The following is a 15753-nucleotide window of genomic DNA, read 5'->3' as shown; positions in this document are numbered from 1 at the left end:
ATCTCCAGGGGTCAGTTTTATTTTGCCAAAGCCAGCATTTAAAATGAAGGTGTCCCTTTGTTGTTATGCCCTGAGAGTTCATTCCAATAGTGATATAGTATGAAAAGAACTAAACAAAAGATAGTCCTAGTTTTCTTCCATATTTTTTAAAGGCATTTGTACACAACCCGCAGTTTGACAACCACCGCATGGCCAAAAAAGCAAATATTAGCAGACATTATCCTGTAGCGGCACCTGTCCTATAACAAAACATCATGAGTTTTGATAATGTAGTGCATATTACTTCCATATATTGTACCTCACAGTTTAAGCATGATGGAGCAAGACAATTAATTAGAAAATACACACAATTAAAGTGCTGAATTTGTATTTTGTAGCATTTCACTGTAGTTTTAAATAATAGATCCAAAAAGGTATCAGCGCAAGCGAAAGTGGCCATCATTAGACCGAAAAAAGCAAATAAATAAGTACATAAACCTATCAGAGAGAGACAGCAAAAACTTTAGCGGTGGCCAAACCAACAATCTGATGCATTCTTCAAAAGAACGAATGCACTGGGCAGCTCAGCAACACCAAAAGGTCTGAAAAACCACAGAAGACAACTAAAGTGCTTGATGACAGACTTATTTCCATTGTTAAGAAAAACAACTCCACAACATGGTTTCATAACATGGTCTACAATCATGAGATGCCTTCATGAATGGAAATATAGAGGGTTTACCAACAAGGTGCAAACCGCTTGTTAAACTCAACAACAGGAAGCCTAGAAAACATCTAAGACAGCCTGCACAGTTCAGAAAATAATTCTTTGGACACATGAAACCAAAATAAACATCTACCAGAGTGATGTGAAAAGAAACCACTCACAATCTGAATCATACTAGATCAGCTGTCAAACATAGTGCAGGTAATGTTATGGTAGGGTATGTATGACTGCAGAGGAATTGGGCCACTGGTGTTGAATGATGATCCGACTGTTGATCGGAGTAGCCGGACGGATTGGGAAGTGTACAGCGCTAAACTTTACGCTCAGGTTCAGCCAAACGCAGACAGTGCTTCACAGTGCAAATGGTTAAAAACCATAAAGAAACTGCAAAAGCAATCCAAGAGTTTCTCATGCCAAAGAAATGTGATATTCTTCAGCGGCCATGTCAGTCACCTGATCTCGACAGACACAGCATGCTTTCCCAATACAGAACACAAAAAGGTGGATGCAGAAAGATCCAAAGACAAGCAGTAACTGAGAGTGGCTGCAGTAAAGCCTTAGCAAAGCACCTCTTCATGGTTTCTAGACTCTAGTCATTGACTACAAAGGACTTTTAGCCAAGTATTTAAGACAATTCTCATATTTAAAATTGTGTTACTTTGTCCAATTAACTTTGAATGTCTGAAAATTTGGGAATATGTACAAAAATGGCTGTGCTCATGCAAAATTTTTGATTAACCCCTCAAATTAAAGCTGAAATTGCGACTGCTTTATTCGATGTACTGAGGCAAAACTGCTGTGTCCACACATATGAACACATGTATCACTAGTGCTACCATTTATCATCCTAGTAGATGCACCTATAGTATCAAAATCCTATTTGACTTCCTTAAGATTTCTGAAACATCTGACCTCTGACCTCTCCAATATTTAAACTCGTCCAAGATTTTTAGGATATGCACCTAAGGTATTAATTTGAAAATCCTACGCCACCTTGTTCTTGAGTCATCATGTTCCACGACACCCACCCGGACACCCAGCCGCCCGCACGGTTACGACAATACTCCGTCAGCCTTTTAAAGCTGAGGGGTAAAAGCCAAAAAAAACTCCAACATGAAGGTACATGATTAGATTTAGGCCAAACATACAAAGTGTGTTTTCCACCCTAAGTAAACACTATGAAGCAAACCCACTCAAGCAGCTATTGCAAACACTACTTGTCAATCACTGATGGAGACTCACTCTCAGTCTGCTGTTTTACCACACACATTCAAACTTTGGAGCATAAGAGCTGAGGTCAGAGGTGAATGACTGTGGGAATGTGGAGGTCCCGTAGTGTGAAACTGTCACCATGCTGACAAACTGGCCAGTAACCTAAACAAGGACATATACATCAGCCTGGGTCAATACCCTCGAGAAGAGAGCACAATACCCTCTACCCCTACACACTGGGCCTGAAACAATACCACTGACGCTAAAACAACAGCGCAGCCAATCCTGAGCCAATATGGCAGTGGTTAAAGCTTGAAGCAACACCACTGCTCGGTGAGCAGCACCACACAATGACTCCAATGGGAAATGATCCATCAGGTGCTGACACAACTAACTTCATATTTCAAAAAGTGAGGTACTTGCAAGATTGGGTGACGTGCACACGGGTGAACGAGCCTTTGTGTGCATTATTTATGTCTATGTTAACGTGTTGCCCGTTTCCTTCAAGCCTTAATGTAGTACTATACATCTAAGATGGTAATGGCACGGTTCTGATTGGGCTGCTCTTGAAGAAAAAAGGGAAGAAAAAAAAATAGCCACTCATTTTACATTTGGCCCCATTTATTCTGACACACCCTAAGATGGCCTAAAATCTCAAAAACTTTTTTTAGAGAAGTCATTTTAAAGTTTGTTAAGCTGAAGTTTCTTCAGACTATACAAATAACACACTGGAACCAACATATCTTCAGTACAGTGTTCAAATCTTCACATTTTAAAGGATATGGCTGGTAAATGTTGAGATTTTTTGCATGATAGGTTACTTCATCAGAAAAGATGACAAGAAATTTGTGCCACTTTAGTGGTTGCGCAATGTTTTCTGGTGTAAGCAGGAACAAGTGTCCCTAATATTTTCTGTATTCCAGCTGACTAAGCCGGGCGCTTAGCCTGTGTGGTTTGTATCCTAATAGGGGCCACCTCAGACCGAGGTCTGGACCTCAGCCACTGGGCTATTCATGCTTTGTGACCTGATCTGCAGATGACTCAAAATCCTGCATGCTCCCTGCTATAACGCTCTCTAGACATGTAAACACATAGACACAGACTCACATTCAAAAGGCAGACAGAACACATATAGACGAGCATAAACACAGAGAGAAAATGTCACACACAAACAAACTCACATGAAGGCCCAGTGACCAGGGCGAAAGGAAAAAATTAAAATCATGTGCAGCATCGCATGCATTCAACCCAGTACATGGAAAATTCCCATCGAGCAACATGAGATGAGAGCAAAAGGTCAAAAACCTTGTACAGAGCACCCTCCTGTGACTAAACACAGGAACTACATCTACTTCAATGCCTCAGTATGTGCGTGAAGAACCACTCCACAGCCTGTCTGAGGAAAAGGACGAACACTGAAGAGTAAGAGTGTGAGGGATAAAAGGCCCGTATTGATTTTTTTAACCAAATACTTCATCCACTGGGAAATAACCTTCATCATTCATTTATTAATTCAGTCAAATTAATCCTGAACAGATGGCACACAAGTTAATAGATGAAAGTGTCTGAGATTAGCAAATGACTAAACAAGGCACATGGGGTGACATGCAGCGCTTAACTGCTGAGCTCTGTCCTTTGTAATTTATGACCAACTGTAGCATCTTTTTAGTAAAATGTTACCTGTAAATCATCTTTATGGAGGTATTTTTCTTATCTGTAAGTAGTTCCAGCCAGACTGTACAGCTAACCTGCCAAAAACAGTCACATGCCCCTTCGCTGCTCCTAATGCCGGAGGTACAACTATTGTATAACTAGGGGATAACAGTGCAAAATTTCACACAGGCATTCATAATGCCTCACTATTTGCTGTTTTGAATTAAAAAAGAAATGCAGTTGAGTAAAGGATCACACTGTAAGATTTCAGCAATCTTATAAGTTTATTGCATATAGCCACACTGTGCAGCACACATTATATTTGATGTATGCACAGTATAAGATGACAACACCTCCTGAAATGTATGAGACATTGTTTCAATTCCTCATGCTGGCTGCACCCTCCTTGTTGTGGTCACGATAACATCTGGAGGAAATGGTATACAAAGAGGTTTCTGCTGCCGCACAGCAACACGACATCCTTCTTTGCTGGAATTCCAAACATTTTGTTTTGTACAGTATATAAGAAGGGAGTAGCTTCGGGGTCTTTAGAGAGAAGCCGATGCATTAAAAAAAAGCATTCTTTTTAAAAGCCACCAAGGGGTGAAAGCTGTGGTTACGAAAAGACTTCTGGTCCCTTAGAAATCTATGTGAAAATGGTCCTCAGACTTGGCCTCTTTAAATACTTTCCTGAGTTTATGCGTCAGTTAGTCATTCTGTAATTTTGTGTTTTTATTTTTTTAAGTTCAGATAGAATTATATCCAGGGTATGCTCATTTGCTCATGAGCTGATGACTTGTAATTGACAAGTCGTTAGTGTGCGATTTCACTGTCAGTACCCCTCACTTCTCACATCTGCTTTACAAAAAACACCAACATGGCAAAGACAGAAATACTTCAAAACATCTTCACAAACCAACGGGTAACATCTATGTCTTTCTTTTATACTTACCTCCATCTTTTATACTATAAAATATGATATTTGTATGTAAAACCAATGTTTTACCTACATATTTCCACATGTCTCCAATCTGGTGTTTATCTGGGATTAGGTCACAGGGGCAGCGTTCTAGGCATGCCCAGACCTTCCTTTCCTTGGCCACCTGCTACAGGTGTCCCTACAGGTGTCTCATTCTCAATTCAATCTCTCCAGCATTTTCTGGATGTCCCCTGGGGCTTCTTCCCAGTTGGACATGCTTACCACTGTAGACCGATACATTGTCCACATCACTGCTAGCACTGCACCACCCAGATTCAAAAGTGGGCACTCTCACTGGATTCATAGTCTAAAATTTGGAGTTGCTCATTTTCATTCCCACCATTTCACACTTGGCAAACCTCAGATCCAGGAGGAACGCTGAAAGATAATCTTCCTAAATTCCCCATACTGTCAAAATTTTGCCTTAGGACATTTACAACAATAACCAAAGATTTCATCATGATCCTTTCCCCTTGGGCATCCTTCATCTCAAGCAGCCCAGAAAAAACAGTGTATACCAGGGGTGTCCAACTCCAGTTCTCGAGAGCTACTGTCCTGCAGCTTTTAGATGCATCCTTATTCCAACACACCTGAATCAAATGAATGGCTGTTACCGGGCTTTTGCCAAACTTGATGGCATGCTGAAAATGTAATCCAACCATCTGATTCAGCCGTGTTGGAGTAGGGATGCATCTAAAAGCTGCAGGAAAGTAGCTCTCGAGGACCAGAGTTGGACACCCCTGGTGTATACCAACATAAGAGACAGGTAGACAGGAAAGAACTCAGTTTTCCTCCTCATGTACACACTGCTATAACTATTTTTGAAAGATGAATGTAACAATTACTTAAACAATGGCTCTCTCTCATTTAAGTGTTCAGTAAGCCATTAGGTGACATTGACGCTTGAACAAAAAAAGACCAATGAAACTGAAGCAGCTACGCACAATTCAGCTGCTGTTCCTTTTATTATTTACACCTGTTTTGACATGTCAAATGCCATCAGTGAAAAAGACAGATTGCCAAAGGGTAAAGCCGTCAGATTACAGGCTAAATATATCTTTCTCACAGCGGCCACGTTGACATGTTAGGAAAGGCGCAATAATGTCATTAAAGATAACCTTTTAATACCCCTGTAAACTATTTCAGTGCACCAACATACATGACACGAGGGCCTGGGAAGAATTTGTATCATTTATATGATCAGTCACATCCGCGCTTTTCATGCTATGATAAGTCTGCTGCTAAAATGGGTCTGCCCCTGTGGATGAATCTGTTTAAAATAGGTGTTGCTAAGCTGTGAAATGACTGCAATTTACATCTTTCACACCTAGAATGAATTCACAGTTGTGCAAGCTTCAATTTTCTACTGGCAACATTATACCAACAGTAAGGATGACTGAACTCATACTTATGGCACAAGTGTCTTTGGTAGTCTCACAAGACTACCAGATCTCTATTCTTATATCTGAAGGGAGCGACACAACAAATTCTGCTCTACCTGAGGTTGAAACAAGACCTCAAGGCATGAAAACATGGACATAATGAATTTACACACAGAGTTGGTGTGCTGTTAAGCTGTTATATTCATATGATTTCTAAGTGCACTTCTCCCCTTCAAGAAGTTCCCCATCACCATCCACCATCTGCTCCTCCCAGTGCTGATCAGACAAGCGAAAGAGGAAAATTATCATTTATTTGGGGCTTTAGGCTAACTTGGGGTCATGGAAACATAACCCACATAAGGGTCTGGATCTGGACCCTGTCAGGAAATACTCAGATCTTGAGCAAGGCACAAGAGCAAAGTGGTTTGCAGTTGTGGGGTGCTAGTAGTTTTCCACTGTTTTCAAACTGAATACAGAGAATGACAGCATTTGTCCCACCTCCTCTTTTGGTTTGGTTTCACCCCCTTCTCCTCTCTTCTCCACACATTAAAACTCCCATTGTTTTATTGCTGTCTTTCCCCCCCCCCCCTCGCCATCTCTTTTTGACCTTCAGTGCACTGCAATCATAATGTGGCAGAGTCTCTTTTCTACTTCCATTCCCTCTCCCTCGCTTTCTCCCCTTCAGCTCCTGAATACCACGTCCAGAAATAATTGTAGACGAGCAAGTACCCCCCACCCCCAAGTAGCGGTGCCAACTAACCCATCCCATCATTGCACCTCATGCCACTGGTACCATGACGACTGCTTATGCTGTGCAAATGCCTGGAGACAACACCAACCCACCCCTCCCTCTTTGACAGGACAATACAGCCTTTGCATGTTTTAGCAGAAGTTTAAACTCTATCTGGAACAAATGAAAGAAGAAAAAAAAAAAAATCCCCTTTATTCTATAGGAAAGCATTTCCTCACATCCACTAATGTATGCTAAAACAGGAAAATTATCATCTACAACAGGATTGACAGTGACCTAGTTGCACATTTCCCACATGCCCCCCCTCTCCCTCTAAGTCTTCCCGAGTGTGCTGCCGGCAGCATGCTGTACTGGCTGAAAGTGGGGGTCTGTCTGTGCAGCAGGATCAAAGTGGGAGCTTGTGTGTTTGTTAAAAATGGCTTTTAATATCCTGGCAAGCAAGAGAAAAGGGAGGGGAAGGCATCTTCAAACTGTCTAAAAATCCCTTCTGGTAAATATCCCTCATCACTTTATCTGCACAGCATCATTTTAGGTTTCCCAGTTTGCACATCAACTATTTATAAATTAAAGCCAATATAGTGGTAGCATTCATTATTACATTATACTCAAACCACTCTGCAGACATTTGTGGTACAAGATTTCACATTAGGAGTGCGTCAACAGAAATATTGGGCCAACACTGATGCCAGTGTTTAAAATAACAACTCGGCCAATAAGCAATGCCGCAGTACAAGCAATAAGCAATTCATGCAGGTAACTAAAGTGTCTGTGAAGGTTCTCAGTCATCCAGGTCATCGTAGTCAAAGGAGTTTGCAAAGAAAAGCGTCTGGACAAGCAACTTAAAGAAGTCCAGACGCTTTTCTTTGCAAGCAGGTAACTAAAAGCAGTCAGTGATTATATTTAGGACTACAAAAGGAGCATCAAGGCAGGAGCTATGTCATTGTGCTACTATCACTATCATCATCGCAAAACTTGAAGACAAAGGGCCTTTAGTGCCATAAAGCTTCATCTAACTCAGTAAGACACCCCATAGACAGCACTCATACCCAGCTCCTATCACCACTCTGTCCCACTGCTCTGCCCAGCTGGCAGACAGCTGTAAATCCACAGCTTTATTTCTCTATTGCGTCCTCCATATCCATGGCGCATTTCACTGTACAGTTACTGTGCCAAAGGTCACTGCCTGCTACCACGGCTGCTCCTTTCTCCCACCCTCTCACCATACACTTTGTCTGCCCTGGTTCAACCACAGAGTGCCCATAATCCACCAGATCTGACCAGAATACAAGGCCCTCTCGTCATTGGTCCTCACTTTATTTACACAGCAAGCAGAGGTAGCAGACAGACAGAACTCCGGGCATTCGCAATCAAACACATGCACACACAGTACATTAACAAACACAAAAAAAACAGCACAGTATATGCACAGTCATGCACAGACTTATAAAACAGATTAGTGCAAACCTTTCTGTCACTGTGACAGCAATAAAAAAGCATTAAACAATTCTCTGAACTTTTGCCACATTTTACAAGTGGACTCTGACCCTGCCTTCTCCGAAAAGCCGTACTGCATCTGTCCACACACCTGTCTGTCAAGGTTGGCAAGTAAAGTTTGTTTATATAGCCTCACCAAATGCATTCCACCATTGAGAGAGGCTTACAGACAACATGTCTTCTGAAAACAAGCCTAACCCACAATTAAAAAGAAATAAAATTATGTAACACAGTTTCAGAGAAATCAGTCAGAGATCAACCTACCATGCAACTTCAAAGTTTAACCCTTAGGGACCTTACGATGTAGGTACTAGATCTGCATATACTTGACAATTACGATTCATATCAAGTTCGAGGGCTATGCTTACATAAATAAATCAATCCTAAAGAGATAATTAAATATTTACCGTCATCTCCAAGAGACACTCCATATGTTCTGCATTAGTTTAGGAAGAGGCCAGTTCCAGGAAGCCATTTCACTTAATTAATCACACATATGTGTTTATTAGAGAGACTGCTTAGTTAGCTTAAATAAGTATGTGAAAACACTCAGGAGCTTTACATGTCTAATGCCTCTGTGTTCCTCAGAAAAACAGACTGCAATTCTTTTTTATGAAAAAAGCCCCCCCCAAAAAACATGACTCTGTCATAACAGATGAATAAAAGGAAAGTTTCTTAGATTAAACATCTTCTAGGGTGTTTAAAAGACTGCAACTATAGCAATTTGTGCATTGAAAATAAAAGAAAGAAAGTTGGTTGTAGAACAAGGTGTGATACTAACAAACTAAGGTGCACGACTCTTACACTATTAACCACACATTTCAGTTCTGATGTGCAGTGACAGCTGAACACATAAGAACCAGACTGACTTGGATTCAAAGAGACACTAAGGCCACTTGGTATTTAGTGTACATTCTTCACTTCATCCGCTGATTTACTCCATCTTTTAATTCTCGCACGGTGCAGGTTGTGGGTAGTGTCTCTAAATCTGAGAGGCACAGGCCTAAATCACAAGAGCAGGTTGATCTTTTGAGACTAGCTCTTAATTCAAGTAGGGGTAAAGGGCTAACACAATGGTGTAATTGCACAGCACAGAAAGAAAAAGAAAAAAACCTCTCTGTCTCTGTTCAGCCATCCAAGACTGGGTTCCTTTCATCCAGTGAGGGAGACGTGATGACCAGAGAAAGAGAGAGAGTCGGCCAACAGAGTCTGCCCACCCCTTTCACAGACTCAGAATACACACTTACTATTGTTTCTCTTTAATTCTGAGCATGTGTTTGTTTGGAAGCATACCCATCTTAACTTCTGGGTTCCCATAAGAATTAGATTAATAAAGCTCAGCAGTTGATTGCCATGTCAAAGGCCACAGAAGACCACGCTGCAGAATTGTTTAGGTAAGCGATTTTGATCCACAACTATCCAGAAGACCCTCGCAAGGGAATCCGACCCCTCCCTGTATGCATATCACCCTATTTTTGCCAACGAACCTGTGACCCCTGAATAATAGAGCAACATCATATCTCAAATGTTTAAGCCTGCAAGTCAGGAAGAACAAACACCAAGTGGGACTGCATTAAAAAATAGAAAGTGAGGCAACTTTAGAGACCAAAAAAGGTCTTTGACCACAAGACAGAGATAACTACATCTCTTTATTTGCTGGGTTCCTAAACAATTAGTGGAAGGTGTGATACCAGGATCAAACCAGAAGAAAATGCCCTTGTCCATTCCTAGAGTATAACTTCTCCAGTACACTTCTTATCTATGTGCACAAGTATGAGCAAAAAAAATAGTGCCAACACACAATAGTTTTATAATTCTTCTTCTTGGGCATTATTGCAATTATTTTTATCATCATTTTTCATGCTACACCTACAAACAAGAGCACATTTCATCCTTTGAATAATATCACCGGAGTTACTTTCACGGTTGATAAATGCTCAGGACGGATGTGCACATCATGGCAACAAACAAGCAGAAAATTGCTCCAACCCACAGCTATGCGAGCCATGTGGGTTTTAGGGTATATTATTCTCACTAAGCAGGATGCCTTGCTCCTCTAGAGGACACGAGGAAAAGACTGTCTGTGCTTTCAAAGATTTTGTCTTTAATCAGCGGATCTGCTGGAATTAAAGGCTGTCTGAGCCAGAGCACCCCTCCCTTTAGCCCCTCCAACCCTGACAATGTGAGAAAGGTGTGTGTGTGTGTCAGGAAGGATCTTCCACCATGGGACCAGAGCTACATCAGCTAACAGTGGGCTCATAAATGCAACCTTTGGCAAGCTGTGCCCAAATGCAGCTTAGCATAATTCAGAAATACCAGACGGCGTGTACCGTGGTAGACAGCTAAACCCGCAAAGCAGCTTTCTCCCGTTCTCATCTCTGCCTGCCCCTCGCCTCCATCTTCAAAAAACACTTCCGCACAAACAGGAACTAAAGCCACGGCCAAACACCCTATTTCCTCAGAATAACAACATGTCAGGCCATTCAAAGCTACTGGGGTCAGTGTTTGTTTGTTATTACAGGACTCATTAAGTGGAACAGGCCACAGCAAACACAAGGGTAAACCCAGGATAAGTGTAATATTTCACTCTCTATTGCTACTAGTGGCAAAACAAAATAAACCCAGCACAATATTTATCATAAATATACATGTATTACAGATACAGTCACCAACCTTTTTATTAAGTACACCTAAAAAGTACTGGACTGGACCTCTTTTTGCCTTCAGAACTACATTAAATCTGCATAAATTCAACAAGGTGCTGGAAACATTCCTCACAGATTCTGCCTAATGTTGACAAGATCACATCACACAGTTGCTGCAAATTTGCTGGCTGCACATCCATGATGCGAATCTCCTGTTCTAGCACATCCCCCTAGGACTGTGGAAGCCATTAGAGCACAGCGAACTCATTGTCATGTCCAAGAAACCAGTCTGAGATGACTTGACATGGCGTGTTATCCTGCTGGAACCAGCCATCAGAAGATGGGTATACTGTGGTCACAAAGAGATGGACATGGTCAAAAACAATATTCAGGTAGGCTGTGGTGTTTAAAGGATATTCAGTTGGGACTAAGAGGCCAAAAGTGTCCCAAGAATACATCCCCAACTCTATCACACCACCACCAGCATGAACCATTGATACAAGACAGGATGGATCCATGCGTTCATGTTGTTTATGCTAAATTCGGACCCGGCTGTCCAAATGTTGCAGCAGGAATGGGCACTCATCAAACCAGGCAATGTTTTTCCAATCTTCTATCATCCAATTTTCATGAGCCTGTGTGATAATTGTAACCACAGTTTCCTGCTATTAGCAAACAGTAATGCCAACTTGTGTGCTCTTCTGCTGCTCCAAACCTTGGTTATAACGAGTGATTACTTCAGTTACTGTTCCCTTCCTATCAGCTAAAAGCAGTCTGGCAATTCTCCTCTGAGCTCTGAGAAAACTGCCACACACTGGATATTCTCTCTTTTTCAGACCATTGTCTTTAAACCTCAGGGATTATTGTGTGGGGAAAAAAACAAATAAATAAAATATCCCAGCCCATCATAAGTTCCTGAAATACTCAGGCCAGCCTGGGCCTTGATCAAAGTCACTTAAATCACTTTTATTCCCCATTCTAATGCTCAGTCAGTAATTTATTTTCTTTGTATTTGATGTATTTGAATGTGCAATAGTTTTCAGTCATACTCGTTATACCATTTTGTTCTTATTAGGCATCTGAAAATATCTGTTTACTTCTATTTAGATTTAATTTCTTTCTACCTTGACAGTGTTCTTTTTTTCTTCCACTACAGTTTTTGTTTTTTTGTTTTTTAATGGCTGCATCGTTTTATTTTATTCCCACTCTATTCTTTTTGCTACCGTATAATGTACATTTCCCAACTGTGTGTCTAATAAATCTTATTAAATTTTATCTACATTTCTCCTGTTAACTTTAAGGACTTTGAAAGACTTTTTTCCCCCCACCATGCACCATCTATGCTATTGAGCATTTCTCCCACAGATTTTTGTTTTCAGGATTCACTGAGTACCATGTGTCCATGTCCGAGTCAGACAGCTTCCATATAATGTTTTTTTCTCGATTCACTGCCACCTGCTACACAACAATAACTTAACGACTTAATGACTTAACGGATTTGGATTTAAAAAAGAAAAAAAAGCCTAAGTGAAAACAAAAACAAAATGCTATGTCACACTGGTGTTTTGTTGATAATGGAGCGCACTACTTATTTTCAGTAAATACATCTTAACTCTCTCAGAACGCCCACATATAGTATGTGCAGTGTCAATATTTTTATTGGAAGAACTCAGTGTGTGTGTTCATTAATTTAAAAACTTACAATAAAGCCACGAGCCAAAGAAATTTGTTTTCAAATTCTGCCCTAAAAAACCTTAAATCTTATGTCTATCTTTAATGCTAAAGACAAATCTTCATCAACCAATGATTATCTGTTTAGTTTAAATCTCACTGTAAAAATGATTGGCAGCGTGTTGAAAGGTTAGGACAGCTATATTTTTATGTATCATTGTGTGACTGACTCTAATCTCTTTGACAAACCATGCAGCAGGCACACTGAGCTTTTTACTAAACCACAGTGTTTGCAATGCTTATGAGGAGGTGAAGAGAGGGAGATGGCAGATGGCAGCAGAGCAATACAATAAACACTGGCGGACATATCACAGTCGGGTGCAGCGTAATGCAACACAGCTCACCATCATAAAACCACGACTCTCTTACCTGGATGTTTCGCAGAAGCTGAGAGCAACGCTCCCTGACATCTTCAAAGGGACACCGTCTGGAGAGCATGAGGACATGGGCCAGGATGTCATTCAGATCGTTGCCTGGAGGACTCCCTGAAGCCGGGGACAGAGAGGCCACCGGCGGTATGGGCCCAATGGTTTCCACTTTCCGCATGACCTCCTGGCAGATGTTCTCTATCGCGTCAGCTCTGGAGCTGGGATCCCGGGTCCCCAGCCTGTCCCATCTCCCCACAGACTCCTGGTCCTGCACCTCCATCAGTTTATGCGGGGCTACCGTTTGTGCTGTCTCACAAAAGGCTACGAATAAACAGGACAGGAAATGGCTTGCATCACCTGTTTGTTAATGCAAGTGCATTATGCTTTTAGATGTAGCATCAGAGAAATTTGACTCCAACTAATAACATGAACCGTTTATAAAGGACACAGATATATCACCCTATATCTCAAGAATTCATTTGCCATAATTTGGATATTACAGCTAATGGACTTTTAGCTTTTTGCAGGGGCGAAAGTAGGGAAAGAGAGAGAGAGAGGGTGAGTGACACACAGCATCAAACTGAAGCAGTAAGGACTATGGCCCTCGGTTCATGAGTCCCCTGCTCTACCAGGGAAAACAAAAATGGCCCCCTCAGCACCAGGGAAGAGCAATAGAAGTACATCCTCCATCTACTTCCATTCTTATACCACATACTGCCCTAAGAAAGGGTGTGAAACTTTATGTCAGTACTGTACCAGTGTGTAATGCAACACTGTGGAGAAGAGATGGCGCCACTGTTTATTATGTTTTTGCTGATATCTGTTTCCCTTTTTGACAAGAAAACAAAAAGAATTATATATAAATATTAACTATAAATTATTAATCTCTTTACCACTTCATCATTGAACATTTAGCAACTGCAAAGTTGAGTTGGCACAAAACACTGGTCACTAACACCTGTAAATATAACTGCACTTCCTTCCTGTTGTTTTTAAACATCAGTTTAAAATTAAACACTTAATGGTGCATAAATCAACTACACATCAAAAGCATGTCATCACACCATGCGTTTCAGCATATAGCCCAATCTTTCTCTGTACATATACTGCTCAGATTTGCAGAAAATCTAATATAATGAGGTTTAACCACATTTTTTAAACACAGATTTAAAAAAGCAAAAGCTGTATCCGTGATTTAAATCCACATGATTCTGCAAATATTTGTTAGCAACTTTCAAAACAAGAAAACATGATTTGAACACAGACAGAGCAATTAGATTCACTGCCACAGCATTTGATTTTGCAAATACTAACACTGGTTTGTGGTTTAACGGCTTTTAACTTTGATATTAACTTGGCATATCATAGGAAAAATACGCGGCTTGTCAGTGAAATCCATTCAATCTCTCTCTGCTTGTTCCTCTCTCTCTTTTCTTCGTGCCAAGGCTTTCAAGCTGCCCGTTAACAAAGACGGCACTAAAGTCCGGCACCGCCACTCTTTTAAAAAATTCCCACACACAAACCTTTCACTGAGACTGAAAAGCAAACAGTGTCATTCTAAAACACTCACCTTATCCACATTCTTTGGTGTCACTCTCCTGCTACAGGACGCCTTGCCTCGGCACTGTCCAGTAACGCTGGTTCCAGTGTAGAAACAAGAGGAGGTAACAACTTCAGGGTAAAAGTTTGATTGGCAGGGCAAATTAGCCAATCAGCCCAAGTCGAACTCATTCGGGGAGGTTCTGGAAGATGATTGGTTGGTGGGCGGTTTCCTGTGCTCGTGGGGGAAGCGTTTATGGGGCTTGTATTCTTTATCCTCTTAGAATCTCTATTTGATTGTAGCGCTTAGCAACTACATCTCCCATCATCCACTTATTCAGCAGCAGCAGCCCCCCTTTCACTTGTTTATCAGAAATAACAGACAAGCAGAGAGAGATAAAGAGGTGGATATGTTGTACGTTTCCATTTGATTTTCTTAACTTTAACTAATAAAAATTTGCACACTGATGGAGCCCATACCATTAAAATGTCAAACTCAACATAAGAACGAAGTGCCATGCAGCTCATTTCAAGTCTGGTAAAAAGAAAAAAAAATGTGTTTGTTGCAAATGAGGAAAAGAAATAGAAATGCAGGAGGGCTGTAATACCTGCTGCTTATTGCTGCAGGAGAGTATCTGCATGTGCAAATGTTGACAGTGTGATTGATTTACAGTGCTAACGACATTGTATTAACTCACCACAACCTGGGGAAAGTCAACAAACAGAAACAAATCACTTTATCGTGTACATACTCCAACCTACTGATTGTGTTGGTATTTTGGAGGTTGTGTGTGGCTATGCAGTGATCACTTGTGCCATTTTTTTAGTGACAAGGTTAGCAGTGCAGCATGCATTCCAGCCATACTGACTTGGGGACTTAGATAAAGTGAGTGAAAGGCCACACATTAGATAACTGAAAAATCCACCTACATCTTACCAGTTGCCTGTTGTGCACTCTTGCACAGTTAACTGATTAAATACCTTGCATCTAAAAAGAAGTTCAGAATCATTGTATGTGCATTCATGTACACAGAATAGTTTGAAATGGAGAGCATGGTACCTTAGCAAAACAATGAAAAGCAACTATCACAATACAACATCATTAAACACTCTAGGGTACCTTATATTAAATGGAAAAATGTAGCACCTAGAGCTTGTTCATCTTTTATACTATGTTTGTTTGTAAGTATAACATTCCTGTTGTTGTCCTTCCTCTCTCACAACTAACATCTGCATCTTGGATAGGCCCCTAACTGTACATGGGCCCTTTGTGGGCACATACCCAGAAATCCC

At 41.0% G+C, this 15753-nt stretch overlaps 1 protein-coding gene across 1 annotated transcript in view; it reads right to left on the bottom strand.

Annotated features, from left to right (window-relative positions):
• Positions 1 to 14581, bottom strand: part of sesn1 (sestrin 1) — a 66442-nt gene extending 51861 nt beyond the window's left edge. The window contains exons 1-2 of the mRNA XM_039598756.1: positions 14492 to 14581; positions 12923 to 13242 (exon numbers count right to left, since the gene is read on the bottom strand). Of these exons, the coding sequence (XP_039454690.1) occupies positions 12923 to 13201 (279 nt within the window). The 5' untranslated portion in view covers positions 13202 to 13242; positions 14492 to 14581. The remainder of the gene's footprint in view (positions 1 to 12922; positions 13243 to 14491) is intronic.
• Positions 14582 to 15753: the final 1172 nt, after the last annotated feature.

This window comes from Oreochromis aureus, linkage group 15 (genome assembly GCF_013358895.1).
Source record: "Oreochromis aureus strain Israel breed Guangdong linkage group 15, ZZ_aureus, whole genome shotgun sequence".
Classification (NCBI taxonomy): Eukaryota; Metazoa; Chordata; class Actinopteri; order Cichliformes; family Cichlidae; genus Oreochromis; species Oreochromis aureus.
The sequence above is the reverse complement of the archived record's forward strand: the minus strand, read 5'-3'. Positions and strand labels throughout refer to the sequence as shown.